The sequence below is a fragment of the Erinaceus europaeus genome, chromosome 9 (assembly GCF_950295315.1).
Source record: "Erinaceus europaeus chromosome 9, mEriEur2.1, whole genome shotgun sequence".
In the NCBI taxonomy this organism is placed as follows: Eukaryota; Metazoa; Chordata; class Mammalia; order Eulipotyphla; family Erinaceidae; genus Erinaceus; species Erinaceus europaeus.
Genome location: NC_080170.1, coordinates 43611834 through 43628826, shown reverse-complemented (window position 1 = coordinate 43628826; position 16993 = coordinate 43611834). Strand labels below are relative to the sequence as shown.

Sequence of the window (16993 nt, the reverse complement as noted above, 5' to 3'; positions counted from 1 at the left end):
CAAAGTCTCAGGTTCAATCCCTGCACCACCATAAGCCAGAATTAAGCAGTTTTATTAAAAAATAAAAATAGCAAAACAAACAAAAAACCAAAAAGAAAAGAAACAAAAACACTTCAATACAATCTGGATTTCCTGGACTTTTTTATTTTTATTTTTATGAGAGAGTGATGAGAATACTGCTTGGTTCTGGCATATACAGTGTCGGGGCACAAACCTGAGATCTCTAAACCGAGCCATTTCCCCATTTACTGAATTTCGTATCTTAAAATCATTGTTGGTGGGAGTCGGACTGTAGCGCAGCAGGCTAAGCGCAGGTGGCGTAAAGCACAAGGACCGGCATAAGGATCCCGGTTCAAACCCTGGCTCCCCACCTGCAGGGGAGTCGCTTCACAGGCGGTGAAGCAGGTCTGCAGGTGTCTATCTTTCTCTCCCCCTCTCTGTCTTCCCCTCCTCTCTCCATTTCTCTCTGTCCTATCCAACAACGACAACAACAATAATAACTACAACAATAAAACAACAAGGGCAACAAAAAGGAATAAATAAATAAAATAAATATAAAAAAAAAATTTTTTAAATCTTTTAAAAAAAAAGAAATTAAGAGAATACAAAAGTAATTTATTTCAGAGATGCAAATTAAGATTTAAAGAACCAGTACCAGGGACAGAGAGAGAGAGAGAGAGAGAGAGACGTAACTTGGTAGAATGGCAGCACTGCCATGGATATGACTGAGTTTCAAGCCCCAGCAACACAGGGGAGAAATGGCCCAAAGTAGTAAAATTATATATTTACAAGAACACAGTGTGTGTGTGTGTGTGTGTGTGTGAGTGTGTGTGTGTGTGTGTGAGAGAGAGAGAGAGAGAGAGAGAGAGAGAGAGAAAGAGAGAACTCCACGACCTGCTGCAAAATAAGTTACCTGAGCAGCTTTGTTTCGAGTTTCTTCTAATTGTCGCTGACACTCCAGTGCCTCCTGTTCAGCTTTCAATTTCAAAAGGGCCAAGTCTCTTTCATGGCGTTGCTGCTGTGCCTTTATAACAAAAAGCCTAATTAACTCTTAAGATATTAAAATCTTTAATAGGGGACTAAATTAAATATAGTGTTATTGCCTAACACAAATATTTTGAAGCAACCAATTAGAGCCTGAAAAAAAATACAGTAACTAGGGAGTTGGTGGTAGCGCAGTGGGTTAAGCACAGGTGGAGCAAAATGCAAGGACCGGCATAAGGATCCCGGTTCGAGCCTCCCGCTCCCCACCTGCAGGGGAGTCGCTTCACTGGTGGTGAAGCAGGTCTGCAGGTGTCTCTCCTTCTCTCCCCGTCTTCCCCTCCTTTCTCCATTTCTCTCCGTCCTATCTAACAATGATGACATCAATAACAAATAATAACTACAATAGAAAACAACAAGGGCAACAAAAAGGGAAAAATAAATATAAATAAATATTTTTTTAAAATACAGTAACTAGGACAGATGGCACCCATTTATCCATTTATTATCAAAATATTTAGTGTCCATTTACTATATGGAAAATAATGCAGTAATAAAAAAATTTCCAGGACAAATATCAGATGACTTCACTCATAAAAGGGATTTACAAGGAAGGAAATATAAAGGGTGAAACATAAACTGTGGTCTGTTTCAGCAGTCCTATGGAGTCAAATGGGAAAGAGAGGCCCTGGGGGTTGCTGACCCAGTGCCCTATGGGAAGAAAATGACATCTGGTGGTGGGAGAGTTATTCTGTCACTTGTTTTGCAGAGATGTGAAACTGAACCCCTGTGATAACAACAGTCTTATAAAACAGTATTTCCTCACTGTAATAATTTTTTTCTAGATCTAGAAAACTAAAAACTGAAAGCAGGAAGCAATTAAAAATTTGAATTGCTATTTGAAAACAAAATCTACAGTACCTAACTCTGGAAGAGATGAAAAATATGCCCAATGTGTACAAATAAGGATAATGTTTCATGTCTCAAAATTTTACAATTCTTCTGTTTTTATTGAAGGAGCAATTTCATAAAAATATTGGGTGCCTTCCTCCTCAAAGGTCTCCTCTCCATCAGGACCATTTATTTAAGTATTTATATATTTATTTATGTGTTCATTTATTTATTTTACCAGAACACTGCTCAGCTCTGGCTTATGGTGGTATGAGGGATTGAACCTGGGATTTTGGAGCCTCAGGCATAAGAGTCTTTTTTGCATAATCATTATGCTACGTATTTATTTATTTATTTTACCAGAACACTGCTTAGCTCTGGCTTATACTGGTGTGAGGGATTGAACCTGGGATTTTGGAGCCTCAGGCATGAGAGTCTTTTTTGTATAACCATTATGCTGTGTATTTATTTATTTGTTTATTTGTTTATTTTACCAGAACACTGCTCAGCTCTGGCTTATGGTGGTATGAGGGACTGAACCTGGGATTTTGGAGCCTCAGGCATGAGAGTCTTTTTTTTGCATAACCATTATGCTATCTATATTTTCATTTCTTTTGGAAGAATGCTAAAAATAAGGGTTCTCTAAAGGTAGGAAGGTAGCACATAAGGTCATAAAATGCTCTACCCACATGTGGAAACCTAGAGCACTATAATATATCCCTAAAATGGTAGAAAGTCTCATGTTTTTTGGATTTCCAGGTAAAAATGGCCATTGCAATAGAACTATTTCCTCAATTCAGTGATTTTTTTTTTTTTAAGTCCCATCAGGGTAAGATAGATTACTTGACTAAGGTGCCTTCCGTGCCAAGAGTTTAATACATGTTTGAGCCCTGCATACACCCCTACACTTCAGGGCTGTGTTATCTTTCTCTCTTTTTACTTAAAACTTAGCCTGGAGTGGTAAAGACATAACTTTTTTTTTTTTTAAAGTTCTATCAGTCCTCTTTTACTCACCAGCAGACAACATTTGGAAATGTCTGTGGAGGATTTTGTTGATATAATGACTGGATAACACTACTGTAATTTTGGGGAGGAGTCAAGAATAATTAACTCCTCCCAAAATGTGGGACACTATGAATAAAACACATGCTTATTTTGGTGAATAACTAAAAAAATAAAATTGAAAAAAAAACACCATTTATGTTAGTATCATTAGAACTATTTTAAATAATGAAACAAAGAAACACACACACAGGCAAAGAAAACTCCACAGATACCTTTATGATCTGAGCCAGAGACACACTCTCCTGCTGAGCAAGTGAAATGCCTCTAACTCTTTCCACATCTGACAACTGGCGCACAGACTCCTCGATGGCACTCAAATAACTGAGTTCTGCTGTCATTCGATGCTGGAGACCAGCAGGAGAAAATCGCTTAGTACCTGGAAATCATAAAAATTGTGTGAAAGTGTATAAGAAATTACATTTTGGGCTTCAATTTTTCTTTCTCATTTAAAAAATCAAAACAAATGTGCTCTACTAGGCAGGAGAGATAGCAACTTGTTGGCTTGTCTGTTCTGGCTAAATACTACATGTATTTATTACAATTAACTCCACATTTTGAAGCTCACTGATTTTTCTTGATTTTTTTAAAAAAATAGCCTCTGTGTATGTACATGTATTTTTAAGTAACATCACATTATGCCTTATATAATTCACAGATGTAAATCATTGAAAATCAACATGTATATAGTACTATATTGTTATCTCTGAAAAATCTAATTCTACTCTTCACCATAATTATACATACAATGTATTTAGTAGTTAGTTATTTGTATATGCTTGCACACTCATGTACCAAAACATATGTACATATCTATGAACACTTAGGAGAAGTACATATATAGGATACATTATTAGATGCATTTGAAAGCCAGCGAGATAGGAAAATAACCATATTAAATATCTCTTTCCAATATTTATCTTCTAGAACATTAAAAAAAATTTTTTTTGTAATTAACAGTAGGTTACGTCCTGCACATTTTTTTGTTTAATAGTTCATAAAGTAATCACATTCACCTGAAATAACAGTTTTATATGGTTCAACTGAAAAGATCAATTGTCAAGAAAAAACTAGCTATCTCTTAAATTACAACTGCATGGATTTACTTGCCTGGTGTTGAAGCCTTCTCTGAAGCTGTTCTGCTGACAGGGAGATCAGTGAAAGCAGCATTAGACTTAAATCCTGTTGTGGTTGGAGACACTGTCACTGAGGATTTAGATCTTTCTAATGAAGATCCTGGAAGGTCAAACTGCAATAACTTCTGGGAACTTGGGGACAGGGGAGAAGTTGGAGTCTTCTGAGATCTTCCCTTGTCTAATGAGACACTGGAATTTTTGCTTTATAAAAATATTAGAAAAGGAAGGTGACTTCAATCAGTTAAACAATTTATAAGAACAGCCTGCACTACTTTCATCAGCATTAGTTGAAAAGCTGTGATTCAGAACCAAGTGGTAGTGCACTTGGTTAAGCATAAACATTACAGTGCAAAAAGACCGAGGTTCAAGCCCTTGGTACCCACCTGCAGGGGGAAAGCTTCACAAATAGTGAAGCACTGCTGCAGGTGTCTCTCTGTCTCTCTCCCTCTCTATCTTCCCTGACCCTTGTAATTTCTCCTTATCTCTATCCAATAATTAAAAAAATAATTAAATAAAAAGATTTTAAAAGAAAAGAAAAGCTGTGATTCAGGCAGTCACTATACTAAGTGAATGATTGTAAGTATCCTTCTAATGGCTAGATCTGCAATAATGAACAAGTTAGGAACAAACCTTGCCTAACATAACATAGAAGAGGAACTTTCTGATTATATTAGAACTTAACTTTCATCTATAATGTACTTACATCATGAATCACTCACTGGAGCACGAAGCAAAATCCTCTAAAATACTTAGATCTTGTATAGCAATAAAATTATATAGCCATATATATGTAGAAGGATCAAGCCTATCTTATAAAAATACCTTAAAGTTTGTAAAACCAAACAAAATACCATTTGTACTAATAATGAAGAATAGCAAAAAAACATTTGTCATTGCTCTAACCCCATGTCAAAGCAAAGTAAAAAATCTCTACTTCTAAAAACTTCACTTGTATATGCCCATGTCTTAAAGTTGCAATTCTTCCTGAACTTTCTAAAAATGTTTAGCAAACATCTGAATGTCAGATACTTTTCTTTTTGTTACAAATAAAGTATTAAAAAGGATTTTAAAAAATCAGACCTCTTACTTGTCAGCTAAAACTTTGACTAGCTAATTTTCAGTCATCAAAAAAGGGAAAGAATATGAAAAATGAAGTATTTTTAAATGATTACATTATGGTTCTGGTGTAAAATATTATATATTTAACTTTCTACCACTCACAGAAATTTGACAGAAACAACTGTTAAGGCATTTAATTCAGCACAAGGCACACGTCTTGCCTCACTTTGAGAAACTAAACTCATTAAAAGTTTTTCTTTCTGTCATAACAAGTAATGTTATACAATATTATTTATGGATACATTATTCAAAGAATCTATAACATATGTTAGCACAGTTGCCTTTTAGTAGCATAATCATAATAAAAATGTTCTTAAAGGGGAAAATATAGGGTAAAGCATTAATAAACTGATCCATTTCAGCAAATCCAAGGATTCAAAGATAAAGAGGTAAGAGAGTGTGTATGACCCAGTTGTCCTACGGTGGAGATGCCAACTTAAGGTTGGGTAAGGTGTGCTGGCACCTATTTGGAGGAGATGTAAAAGTATATGACTATATCCGTATGGCAACAATCTTATTCCCGCAACAAAAAAATACTTAGTAAAACAAAACAAAATTTCCCTTTAGCTTTAATTAAACAATACCTTTCAAAAGTAAAAAATGCAGGAGTCGGGCAGTGGCACAGCAGGTTAAGCGTACATGGTGCAAAGCACAAGGACTGGCATAAGGATTCCAGTTCGAGCCCCTAGGTCCCCACCTGCAGCAAAGTCGCACAAGCGGTGAAGCAGGTCTGCAGGTGTCTGTCTTTCTCTCCCCCTCTCTGTCTTCCCCTCCTCTCTCCATTTCTCTCTGTCCTATCCAACAACAACGACATCAATAACCACAACAATGTTAGACAACAAGGGCAACAAAAAAAGAAAATAAATACATAAATAAATTTTAAAAAATTTTTTAAAGTAAAAAATGTGTCTTATACCGGCATGTAAACATTTTTAATAACTGTAATCTTGAGAGACACTAATTTGTTTACAATGACTGCTAACTTTTTTTTCAGCCTTTTCCAATTATTTTTTGACTGCTAACTTTTTATTAAGTTTTTAACAGTCTGGCAATCTCATTCATAGCATATAAAAATAATCATCATAGGTCAGGAAGACATATAGTAGTTGCATATCAGACTTTCTTTTTTCTCTCTCATTTTTCAGCTTCTCTTTTATTTATAATTGGTGATTTAATAATGATCGACAAGATTGTGGAGTAACAGGGGTACAATTTATAATTCCCACCACCAGTGTGCCATATCCCGCCCCCTCCATTGGAAAATTACCTATTCTTTATCTCTCTGGGATTATGAACCAAAGATCTCTATGGGGCACTGAAGGTTGGAAGTCTAGCTTCTGTAATTGCTTCTCCACTGGAAATGAGCAATGGCAAGTCGATCCACACCCCTAGCCTGTCTGTACCCTTCCATAGTGGGGTAGGGCTCTAAGGAGGTAGAGTTCCAGGACACATAGGTGAGGTCACCTGACGCATACCAGACTTTCATGCTTGAGGAACCTGTAAGTTCCAGAATTAACACTAGGAAAGAATTCCAATAAACTATCAGATACTGTGAATTCCTCCTTACAGTTTTACAAGCTGAATTTATATAGAACATTCACCTAGGCTAGCATTTCCAAAAGTTTCTTTTATTTATTTATTATCCCTTTTGTTGCCCTTGTTGTTTTATTGTTGTAGTTATTATTGTTGTTGTTATTGATATCGTTGGATAGGACAGAGAGAAATGGAGAGAGGAGGGGAAGAGAGAGAGGGAAAGAGAAAGATAGGCACCTGCAGACCTGCTTTACCGCCCGTGAAGCGACTCCCCTGCAGGTGGGGAGCCGAGAGCTGGAACCAGGATCCTTACGCAGGTCCTTGCACTTTGCGCCACGTGTGCTTAATCCACTGCACTACCACCAGAAGGTTCCCCAAAAGGTTCTTTCTAATGATATTAAGCTATTAAAAAAGGGGAGGTGGCATCCTCCGAAGGGAGGCTGGACAACATACTCTATGCTTACACCTGAGGAAGATGGGTTCTGATATTGGGGCAGCTTGGAACGTTCCTACTCATTACCACAGAATGTGAGTTCAGATCTACAGGGATGCAGAAGTAACATAGGCTCATTAAACTAAATTATGGGCCCCATATCACATCAAACTGATGGGGTTTACAGTCAACAAAATTTATAACCCTTTCCCATATTTGGGAGCTAACTCTCTTCCCTGGTCCAGCTTTCTGGTCCTGTTTCCAGCCATGACATCATCTCCACAGACAATAACTTGGATCCTCCTGTATATCAGATTTCAGGTTCAGCGGAAAAAAAAGAAAAAAAAAAAAACTAGTATAGCCACAGGCCCTTTGGAATATAACTAAAATATGCCTACTAGCTATCTACAAAACGGAGATGCCGGGAGTCAGGCTGTAGCGCAGCGGGTTAAGCACAGGTGGCGCAAAGCACAAGGACTGGCATAAGGATCCAGGTTCGAACCCCGGCTCCCGACCTGCAGGGGAGTCGCTTCACAGGCGGTGAAGCAGGTCTGCAGGTGTCTATCTTTTTCTCCTCCTCTCTGTCTTCCCCTCCTCTCTCCATTTCTCTCTGTCCTATCCAACAACGACAACAACAATAATAACTACAACAATAAAACAACAAGGGCAACAAAAGGGAATTAAAAAAAAAAAAAAACGGAGATGCCAACTCTTCATCTGCACTACTCCAGCCTTTATGTTCATGATTAATCAACAATTTGACTTTAGAATTACTTAACTCTGTGAATCATGCCTATAAAATACGTGATACCAGAGTATCTCTTAATAAATAGTTTTCTGATTTTTTTTTTTTTTGCCCTCAGGGCTATTGCTGGGGCTCAGTGCCTACACTACAAATCCATTGCTCCTGGAGGCCATTTTTCCCATTTTTGTTGCCACTGTTGTTGCCCTTGTTGTTGCTGTTATTTTTATTGTTGCTATATTGCTGTTGTTGTTGCTGGATAGAACAGAGAAAAATCGAGAGAGGAAGGGAAAACAGAGAGGGAGAGAAAGATAGACACCTGCAGACCTGCTTCACCGCCCGTGAAGTGAACCCCTGCAGGTGGGGAACTGGGGGCTCAAACTCGGATCCTTATGCAGGTCCTTTGCATTTCTCACCATGTGCGCTTAACCCACACTGCTCTACTGCCCAACCTCCAGTTTTCTGAATTTTAGCATCAATAATGAAGAAATTAAAATTCAACTTAAAATATGACCATGATGATATTATGGATAGGTTACTTCCAATATAAAAGCATTAGAATCATTATATATTTCTCTAGCAAGAACATGATTTTAAAAGAAAAAATGTCACCTAGAATAGACCTACCAGCTTTTCCAAAATGGAGACCCCAAATCTCATCTGCTATATTCTTACCTCTAGGTTCCTGGTTATTAAACAATCTGTTTTGCTTTATATCTTAATGCTTTTTAAGACACCAAGTTGCAGATGTTACAATGATGCCAGGCAGACGACCTCACCAATGTACACTGGACCCCCACCTCTCCAAAGCCCTGCTCAACAAGGGAAAGACAGAAATAGGCTGGGAGTATGTATCAACCTGCCTATCCCCATATCCAGCAGAGAAGCAATTACAGAAGCCAGACCTTCCACCTTCTGTACCCCATAATGACCCTGGATCCATACTCCCACAGGGATGAAGAATAGGGAAGCTATCAAGGGAGGGAAGGGGACAGGAAGTTCAGGTGGTGGGAATTGTGTGGAGCTGTACTCCTCTTATCCTATGGTTTTGTCAATGTTTCCTTTTTATAAATAAAAATAAATTAAAAAACCATGATCTATGAAAGAAAATTTTATAGATTGGATTTTAGCAAAATTAAAAGCCTATGCTCTGGTTAGGAGGGGAGAGAGACAAGCTATGGATTTAATGGAAATGTTTGCAAACCACATACTCAGCAAAGATCTTGAACTCATAATATGTAAAGAATTTTTAAGACACAACATTTAAAAAATAACAACCCAGGAGTGGGGCAGTAGCGCAACAGGTTTAAGTGCACGTGGCACAAAGTGCAAGGACCAGCGAAAGGATCCCGGTTCAAGCCCTGGGCTCCCCACCTGCAAGGGAGTCACTTCACAGGCGGTGAAGCAGGTCTTCAGGTGTCTTTCCTCCTCTCTGTCTTCCCCTCCTCTCTCCATTTCTCTCTGTCCTATCCAATGACGACATCTGTAACTACAACAATAACTACAACAACAATAAAAAAAAACAAGGGCAATAAAAGGGAATAAATAAAAATAAATAACAACCCAATGAAAGTAGGCAAAAAATTTAAACAGAGGCTTCACCAAGAGCATACAAGTAGAAAGTAGACACGTGGGAAAATATACAGCATCATTAGTTCCTTGGTGTAATATAATTGGAAAAAAATTAAACTACAAGAAAATACCGTAGCATATCTATTAGGATGTTCTGCTATTGATATATTTCAATTTAACAATAGTAAGTGCTGGCAAGGATGTAGAGCAACTATACCTCTAATACAGTGCAGGCTGAAATGTAAAATTGCACATCACTTTGAAAACAATTGAGTGATTTTTACAAACATGAACACATAGCTCAGCCACCCTATTCCTAAGCATTTGTATTAGAGAAATTAAAACGCAGATTTGTACCCTTCTTAGCCTACAGTCTTGTTGATCATTATTAAATCAATTTTTAAAAAAAGAATAAGGGGAGTCAGGCGGTAGCGCAGCGGGTTAAGTGCAGGTGGTGCAAAGCGCAAGAATTGGCGTAAGGATCCCGGTTTGAGCCCCCGGCTCCCCACCTGCAGGGGAGTCGCTTCACAAGCAGTGAAGCAGGTCTACAGGTGTCTATCTTTCTCTCCTCCTCTCTGTCTTCCCCTCCTCTCTCCATTTCTCTCTGTCCTGTCCAACGACAACATCAATAAAAGAACAAGGGCAACAAAAGGGAATAAATATGTATTTAAAAAAAAAGCTTTAAAAAAAGAAAAGGTTATTTGTAAGCATAATGTATGACTTTCAAGATAAGGAAAAAGCCCAGAGTCTGAAAGCTACATAATCAATATAAAGAGACTTCAAAATCTCCTTACGTGGTCTACTAAAATAAGCAAGAAAGAGATGTTCAGTGGCAAAAAAAAAAAAAGGAAACTAAAATATACTAAATAGCTGTGTCAAAAGAGTATAAGTACACATATGAGAAGCAAAATAGGCAGACATAGAAAGTGAGGTACTTTTTAGTAGCTTTGTGAAAATACTTCAAATACAATTAAGTTGTGAGAATTGATCTATGGTATAACTTGAGTTCCCCATAGTACCCTAAGAAGAGTAGTTGTTTGATTAAAGATTGAGTCAGAAAACTGTGGCAATGACATTTAAAATGGAAAACAATTACTGAGGGAGAGGTTCTAAGAGTTTAGGTCAAAGATAACAAATCATATTCTAAAGTATGAAGACAAGAGCTATGGGGCCAGGAGGTGATACACATGGTTAAATGCTCATATTACAGTGCACAGGGACCCAGGTTCAAGCTCCTGGTCCCCACCTGCAGAGAGAAAGAGTCACAAATTGTGAAGCAGAGCTGCAGGTGTCTCTCTCTCTTTCCTGCCAATGCCCCCCTCCTTTCTCAAGTTCTCTCTATCCCTATCCAATAATAAATAAATAAAACTACTTTAAAAATTAATAATTAAAGGGAGTCGGGCTGTAGCGCAGCGGGTTAAGCATAGGTGGCGCAAAGCACAAGGATCGGCATAAGGATCCCGGTTCGAACCCCGGCTCCCGACCTGCAGGGGAGTCGCTTCACAGGCAGTGAAGCAGGTTTGCAGGTGTCTGTCTTTCTCTCCTCCTCTCTGTCTTCCCCTCCTCTCTCCATTTCTCTCTGTCCTATCCAACAACGACAACAACAATAATAACTACAACAATAAAACAACAAGGGCAACAAAAGGGAATAAATAAATTTTTTTTTAAAAAGTCTTTAAAAAAATTAATAATTAAAAAAAGACAAGAACTATAAGTAAAACTTTAAGGTCAAAAATAGAAAAAGTAGAAATTTATTAAGTGGAGTATTCAAATATCAATTATATTATAACTTTACTTATTAATTATAGTATAAAATATGCATTACTATACCTCAGTGAATGACCAGAAACATCCTCCAAAGTGCTGTCAGTGTCAAAAGTCTGCTCATAATCTTTAACAGAAAGTCTGCTACTGGTCCCAGATTTCTTTCCTTGATGAGAGCCGCGTTCTGAACCAGAGTGCACTTTTTCCTCATCAAGAATTGTGTTTTGAATACTCCCAGTGAGTGAGTCCAACCCTGTTAAGAGTAAATTTCTTATGAAGTTCATATCCAAAGTTAGAAGCTATTGACATATAATTGGTGTTCTGATTTCAATAAAATAATAAAATGCAAAGACTAGATTTTTTTTTTTGCCACCAGGGTTATTGGCTGAGGCAGGAGGAAGCTTCACAAGTGGTGAAGTAGTGTTGCAGGTGTCTATCTCTCTCTCTCTCTATCTCCCCTTTCCCTCTCAATTTCTCCCTATCCTTTTCAACAAAAAGAAGAGGGGAATGGGGAAAGAGAGACTGACTACTGAGAGTGGTGGTATCATGCAGGTGTGAAGCTTCGGGGGGAAAAAAGCCCTGTTGAAAAAAAAAAATGAAGAAGAAAAAAAATCCTGAACAAGAAATGGTAGCAAGTCTATAGAGAAACTGGAGGGTTGACTATGGAAAACAGTATGGCAATTCCCAAAAAAATTAAATATAAGGGACCAAGTAGTGGCACAACTGGTTAGCATACATGTTACAATGTTCAAGGACCAGGGTTCAAGCCCCCAGTCCCCACCTGCAGGGGGAATGCTTCACAAATGGTGAAGTAGTGCTGCAGGTGTCTCTCTGTCTCTCTCCCTCTCTATTTCCCCCTTCCACTCGATTTCTGGCTGTCTCTATGCAATAAATAAAAATAATTAAAAAATTAAATATAGTATTATAGTTTGAGTCAACAAGTCATACACATAAAAACTGACATCAGGGAATCAAACAGGTATTTGTATACAAATGTTCATAGAACAATAGCTGGAAAACAATCAAAATCTCCCTCAGTTGATGATCAATGGATAAATTGTGATACTTATATATAACACAACACTACTCAGTTTTGAAAGGAAGGGATATTCTACATGCTACAACATTGTTGAACCTAGAAGACATTATGTAAAGTGAAATAGGGGGACACAAAGGGGCAAACATTGTACAATATCACTCAAACTATCTCGAGTGGTCAAACACACATGGAACAATGATTTACAGGAACTAGGGGAAATCTGTAAGTATTGTTTGTTGGTAACAAAGTTTCAGTACAGAATGTTAAAAAGTTTTGGAGATGAACAATGGTTATGATTGCACAACTACATGTGAATATAATGGTATTGAACTATAGATTTGAGAATGGTTGAAGTGATAAAAACCTATGTTACGTGTATTATGTCATAAAATAAAAATAAAATTTTAAAGTGTTAACTATCGGGGGGTTGGACGATAGTGCAGTGGGTTAAGTGCACACGGCGCAAAGCGCAAGGGCTGGCAAAAAAAAATGTTAACTATCTGCAGGTAGAGGGATTGCAGGTGATTTTAATATTTAGATAGATTTCTATGTTCACTGATTTTTTTTTCTCCCCCTTTATCTCTCCAACTCTACAAGCAAAGTTTATTTTCGTCTAGGGCCATACCACTCTGCACACACCCCCATCTTGTCTGATCTCGGAAGCTAAACAAAGTTTATTTCCAAAAAAAAAAAAAGAAGCAAAATAACTCCCTCATGGCCATCATGTGATTTTTCAAAAGATGCTTCTGCCAAATTGATATCTCTTACCTATAGGCTTACAAATCACAACGAAAAGTAGAACTGAAGCAATTGTACAGTGTGTTAATCACTTAAAAATATTTACAGTGCCAATGAGTCAGATGTGCTCCTAGGATGTATGAATTATATTTGCTAATTTCATGAGAGTTCCAAAATAACCACATGAAGTCTCCATTGTTAGCTTTATTTTCATAAAGAAATTTGATTATTACATTTAAGCGTGCTCAGAGATATACCTAATGGATAAAAAGTGGCTGCAAAACATTATTTATAATTCTGTTTTTAAATACAGATTTTAAATATATCACCAGAAGTGTTAACAGTAGCTATTTTTAGCAAGGTGATCAGTAGGGATTTGTATTTTTTGAATGGTTGTTTATCTATAACTTCTCTTTATCATTGAAAATGTATTCCTTTTGTATTAAGGAAAAGGCTTACTAAAAGTGCTATTTATCTGTAATGATAAACAAATGTGAACATTAATTTCATTTTCATAAATAATGAATCTAACTTTTTACACGATCAAATTATAACTCTAGATTACTAGCAAATCAATGATGAGAGGAAGTTACTAGTAGATTTCATCTTACATTCCATTTGTTCCTTTTTTCCCTTCTTTCCTTTGGAAGCAGTAGATGAACAAGATGACGCAGGAGACTGACCCCCTGATGAATGTTGGCAGGTAGCATCAACAGAAGAAAGTTCATAAGCAGACTTCCTGCAAGAATGATCTTCCTCAATGCCTAAACTGCTACCACCAATACTGTCATAACATAAATATTATTGATTAAAAAAATTGAAAATCTTAAGCACAACCAAAATTACAGATATTTAAAATCTATTATATTGGGGAGCATAAGACTCTGGTGGTGGGTGCCATGTGGAATTAAACCCCTATAATCTTAAAATCTATAATCTAAAATCTCAAAAAAAAATGTTGTTTTAAAATAACAAAATATTTAATTAAAAGAACATAACTATAATAAAGATACTTTCTACTGTTTACTTAGGATCATGGAATCAAGTACCTACTAAGTAGTCCTCTATCATATAAACAATTTTTTAACTTTCTTAGAATGCTATGGAATAGTATAAAATCAAAGACTAATTTAACAAACTATACATTACTTACTACATATCAGGCTCTAAGAACTCTGTATTGCATTGAATATTCATTACACTCTTTGAGGGAAGTACTATTATTTCCCCAGTTTTACACATAAGGAGACTTAGGCATGGGGAGGGAGAGAAACATCCCCAAACACAGAACTAACTCAACCATTCTGAATCTAGAGTAAATTCTCCTAACAACTGCTATGATATGTGGCCCAACATGTATCATTAAACAAGCAAAATTTTACTAGTACTCAACCCACAGTTCATTTCTGCATGTAACTTTTCTAATTCGTATTATTTTGTTGTTAATATATTCTTACTTAGGTTCAAGAGTTGATTTTTTTTCTGTCAAAGTCCCACTCCCTGGAGAGGAGACAAAATCATCTTCATACGAAATGCTGCTTAGAGGGGTTGTGATAGCATTCAAAGGTCGTGATGCTGACGTTCCTCTTTCCAATTTGTCATCAAATCCTGTCAAAAGTAACCAGTGAAATATGCTTTGAAATGAAGATCAAAAATAATAAGCAAAGTATTCTGCAACATGGAAATTAACAGCATGGATTTAAGGACATTATACTTTACTATCATTATTGCTTCTTTTCAATTTATACCTAATAATACATTTTAGAGCTTTTATTAGAACTATCAAAAATACACAGAGAGAATAAGAAAAAACAAGTAAACAAACAAATAAAAATCAATGTATTCAATTGGCGTATTGCACCAAAGTAAAAGACTCTGGGGTGGGAGAATACAGGTCCATGAAGGATGATAAATGACATAGTGGGGGTTGTCTTGTTAAATGGGAAACTGGGGAATGTTATGCATGTACAAACTATTGTATTTACTGTTGAATATAAAACATTAATTCCCCAATAAAGAAATAAATTTTAAAAAAATCAATGTATTCACCACCCAGCTTCAACAATGATCAATATATAACCAATCTGATTTCAATCAAAATTCCTCTTCTCCCCATTTCCTACAACCCTCACAGATTACTGAGGCAAAGATGAGATAACATCATTTCAACTCTAAACATTTCAGTATAACTATAATATATATATACATATATATATATTTTTGCCTTCAGTTGCTGGGGCTTGGTGCTGGTGCTACAGATTCACCGTATCTGGTGGCCTTTTTTTCCCCCATATGATAAGACAGAGAGAAACTGAGAGGGGGAGAGAAAGATACACATCTGCAGAACTGCTTCACCACTTGTGAAGCTTTGCCGCTGCAGGTGGGGAGCAGGGGCTCAAACCCAGGTCCTTACACATATCCTTCTGCATGGTACTATGTGCACTTAGCAGGTGCGCCCACCTGGCCCAGCTGCCACTATAATATCTTTATTTAAGAGTACTAGGATGCTACACAGGAAAAGGAAGGAAAAAAAAAAAAGAGTACTAGGAGAATTTGAAGCAGAGCCTTTATTACCCATCCTGCCTGCTCCTGACCCTTAGGGGATATGCTTTTGCTTGCCTGTCCTCTTAACTCTACCTTTTCTTACCTGTAACTACCCAAAAATTGCTTTTAAAGCTGAGAGAGAAAAAAGAATTTATGGGTAAACCAAGTTGTTCTTATAAATAAAGGGAGTGGGGTAGAGAAGCAGGCTCTAGACAGACCAATGTTTTAGAGTAGAGCTTGCATGCCTCAAGTCAGAGGTCCCAGGTCCACTCCTCAGCACTACCATAAGTAAGGGCTGAGCACTGCTCCAGTGGTTTCCTCTCTCTCTCTCTCTCACACACACACACACACACAAAGTAACTAAATCTATGCACTAATAATAATAACGAAAATCCCAAGAGTACTGATTTATATACTTTACTTTCACCAAAAGAAAAAGAACTTTAAAAGAAAAAAAAACCTTTATCACCCACAAATGTGCTAAATAAAAGAGAGCAACATCAAATGATCATATCAAAATGTTTAAATACAGGAGTCAGGCGGTAGTGTAGCAGGTTAAGCGCACGTGGTGCAAAGTGCAAGGACCAGTGTTAAGGATCCTGGTTGGAAGGGGGGGGGGGGTCGCTTCACAGGTGGTGAAGCAGGTCTGCAGGTGTCTATCTTTCTCTCCCCCTCTCTGTCTTCCCCTCCTCTCTCCATTTCCCTCTGTCCTATCCAACAACGATGACATCAATAACAACAACAGTAAAAACAAGGGAAAATAAATATAAAAAAAAATAAAGTACACATCTTTAAAATAAAAAAAAGATGTTTAAATACAAATTCTAGGAAAATGCAATGTGCCACCTAATTAAGTGTGAGGTAAACAAGTGAAATCAAATTCATTTGCCAAATAAGTTGTTCACTATGTACAAAAAAATATAACAAACAACCATAGTACTAATAGCTGACTCACGCTGTCTCCAACCTAAATTTCTATAGTTATCTTAGCAGAAGATGGGTAAGAACTATGGCTGAGTCTTGAAACACTGAGTCCATCATAGAAAAGGAAAGTTGCAAAGCAACGATTGCCACCTTAACATGCTTCACCTCAGACTGTGTCCAGAGACTTCACGTGTGGAATGACAACCCTTCAGCTTCATTACTCGGGTGAGACCTTTCCTTTTATAGTACACTCTAATTCCATCTCAGGTGGTTTACTTTCTAACAAAGTCCCATAACCTAGTTATACACCATTTTCTGTGAGAGAGAGCTTATGTTCACACGTATCCATAAACTACTGCAAAATATATACCTGAAAGCAGAAGTACACTAGAGTTTGCAGTGAGTACCTCCCTAACACTTCCTCTCCACTATTCCAAGCTTTGGATCCATGATTGCTCAACAATTTGTTTGGCTTCGTATGTTAGCTCTCTTTTCAATCACCAGGTTCCAGATGC

At 37.2% G+C, this 16993-nt stretch overlaps 1 protein-coding gene across 7 annotated transcripts in view; it reads right to left on the bottom strand.

The window, feature by feature from the left end:
• Nucleotides 1–16993, bottom strand: part of CEP350 (centrosomal protein 350) — a 148187-nt gene that overhangs the window by 56394 nt on the left and 74800 nt on the right. For all 7 annotated transcript variants that reach the window (XM_060197768.1, XM_060197772.1, XM_060197770.1 and 4 more), the window contains 6 exons: nucleotides 14468–14618; nucleotides 13622–13794; nucleotides 11300–11486; nucleotides 4045–4271; nucleotides 3150–3313; nucleotides 914–1024 (listed from right to left, as the gene is read on the bottom strand). In XM_060197768.1, coding sequence (XP_060053751.1) covers nucleotides 914–1024; nucleotides 3150–3313; nucleotides 4045–4271; nucleotides 11300–11486; nucleotides 13622–13794; nucleotides 14468–14618 — 1013 coding nt within the window. The remainder of the gene's footprint in view (nucleotides 1–913; nucleotides 1025–3149; nucleotides 3314–4044; nucleotides 4272–11299; nucleotides 11487–13621; nucleotides 13795–14467; nucleotides 14619–16993) is intronic.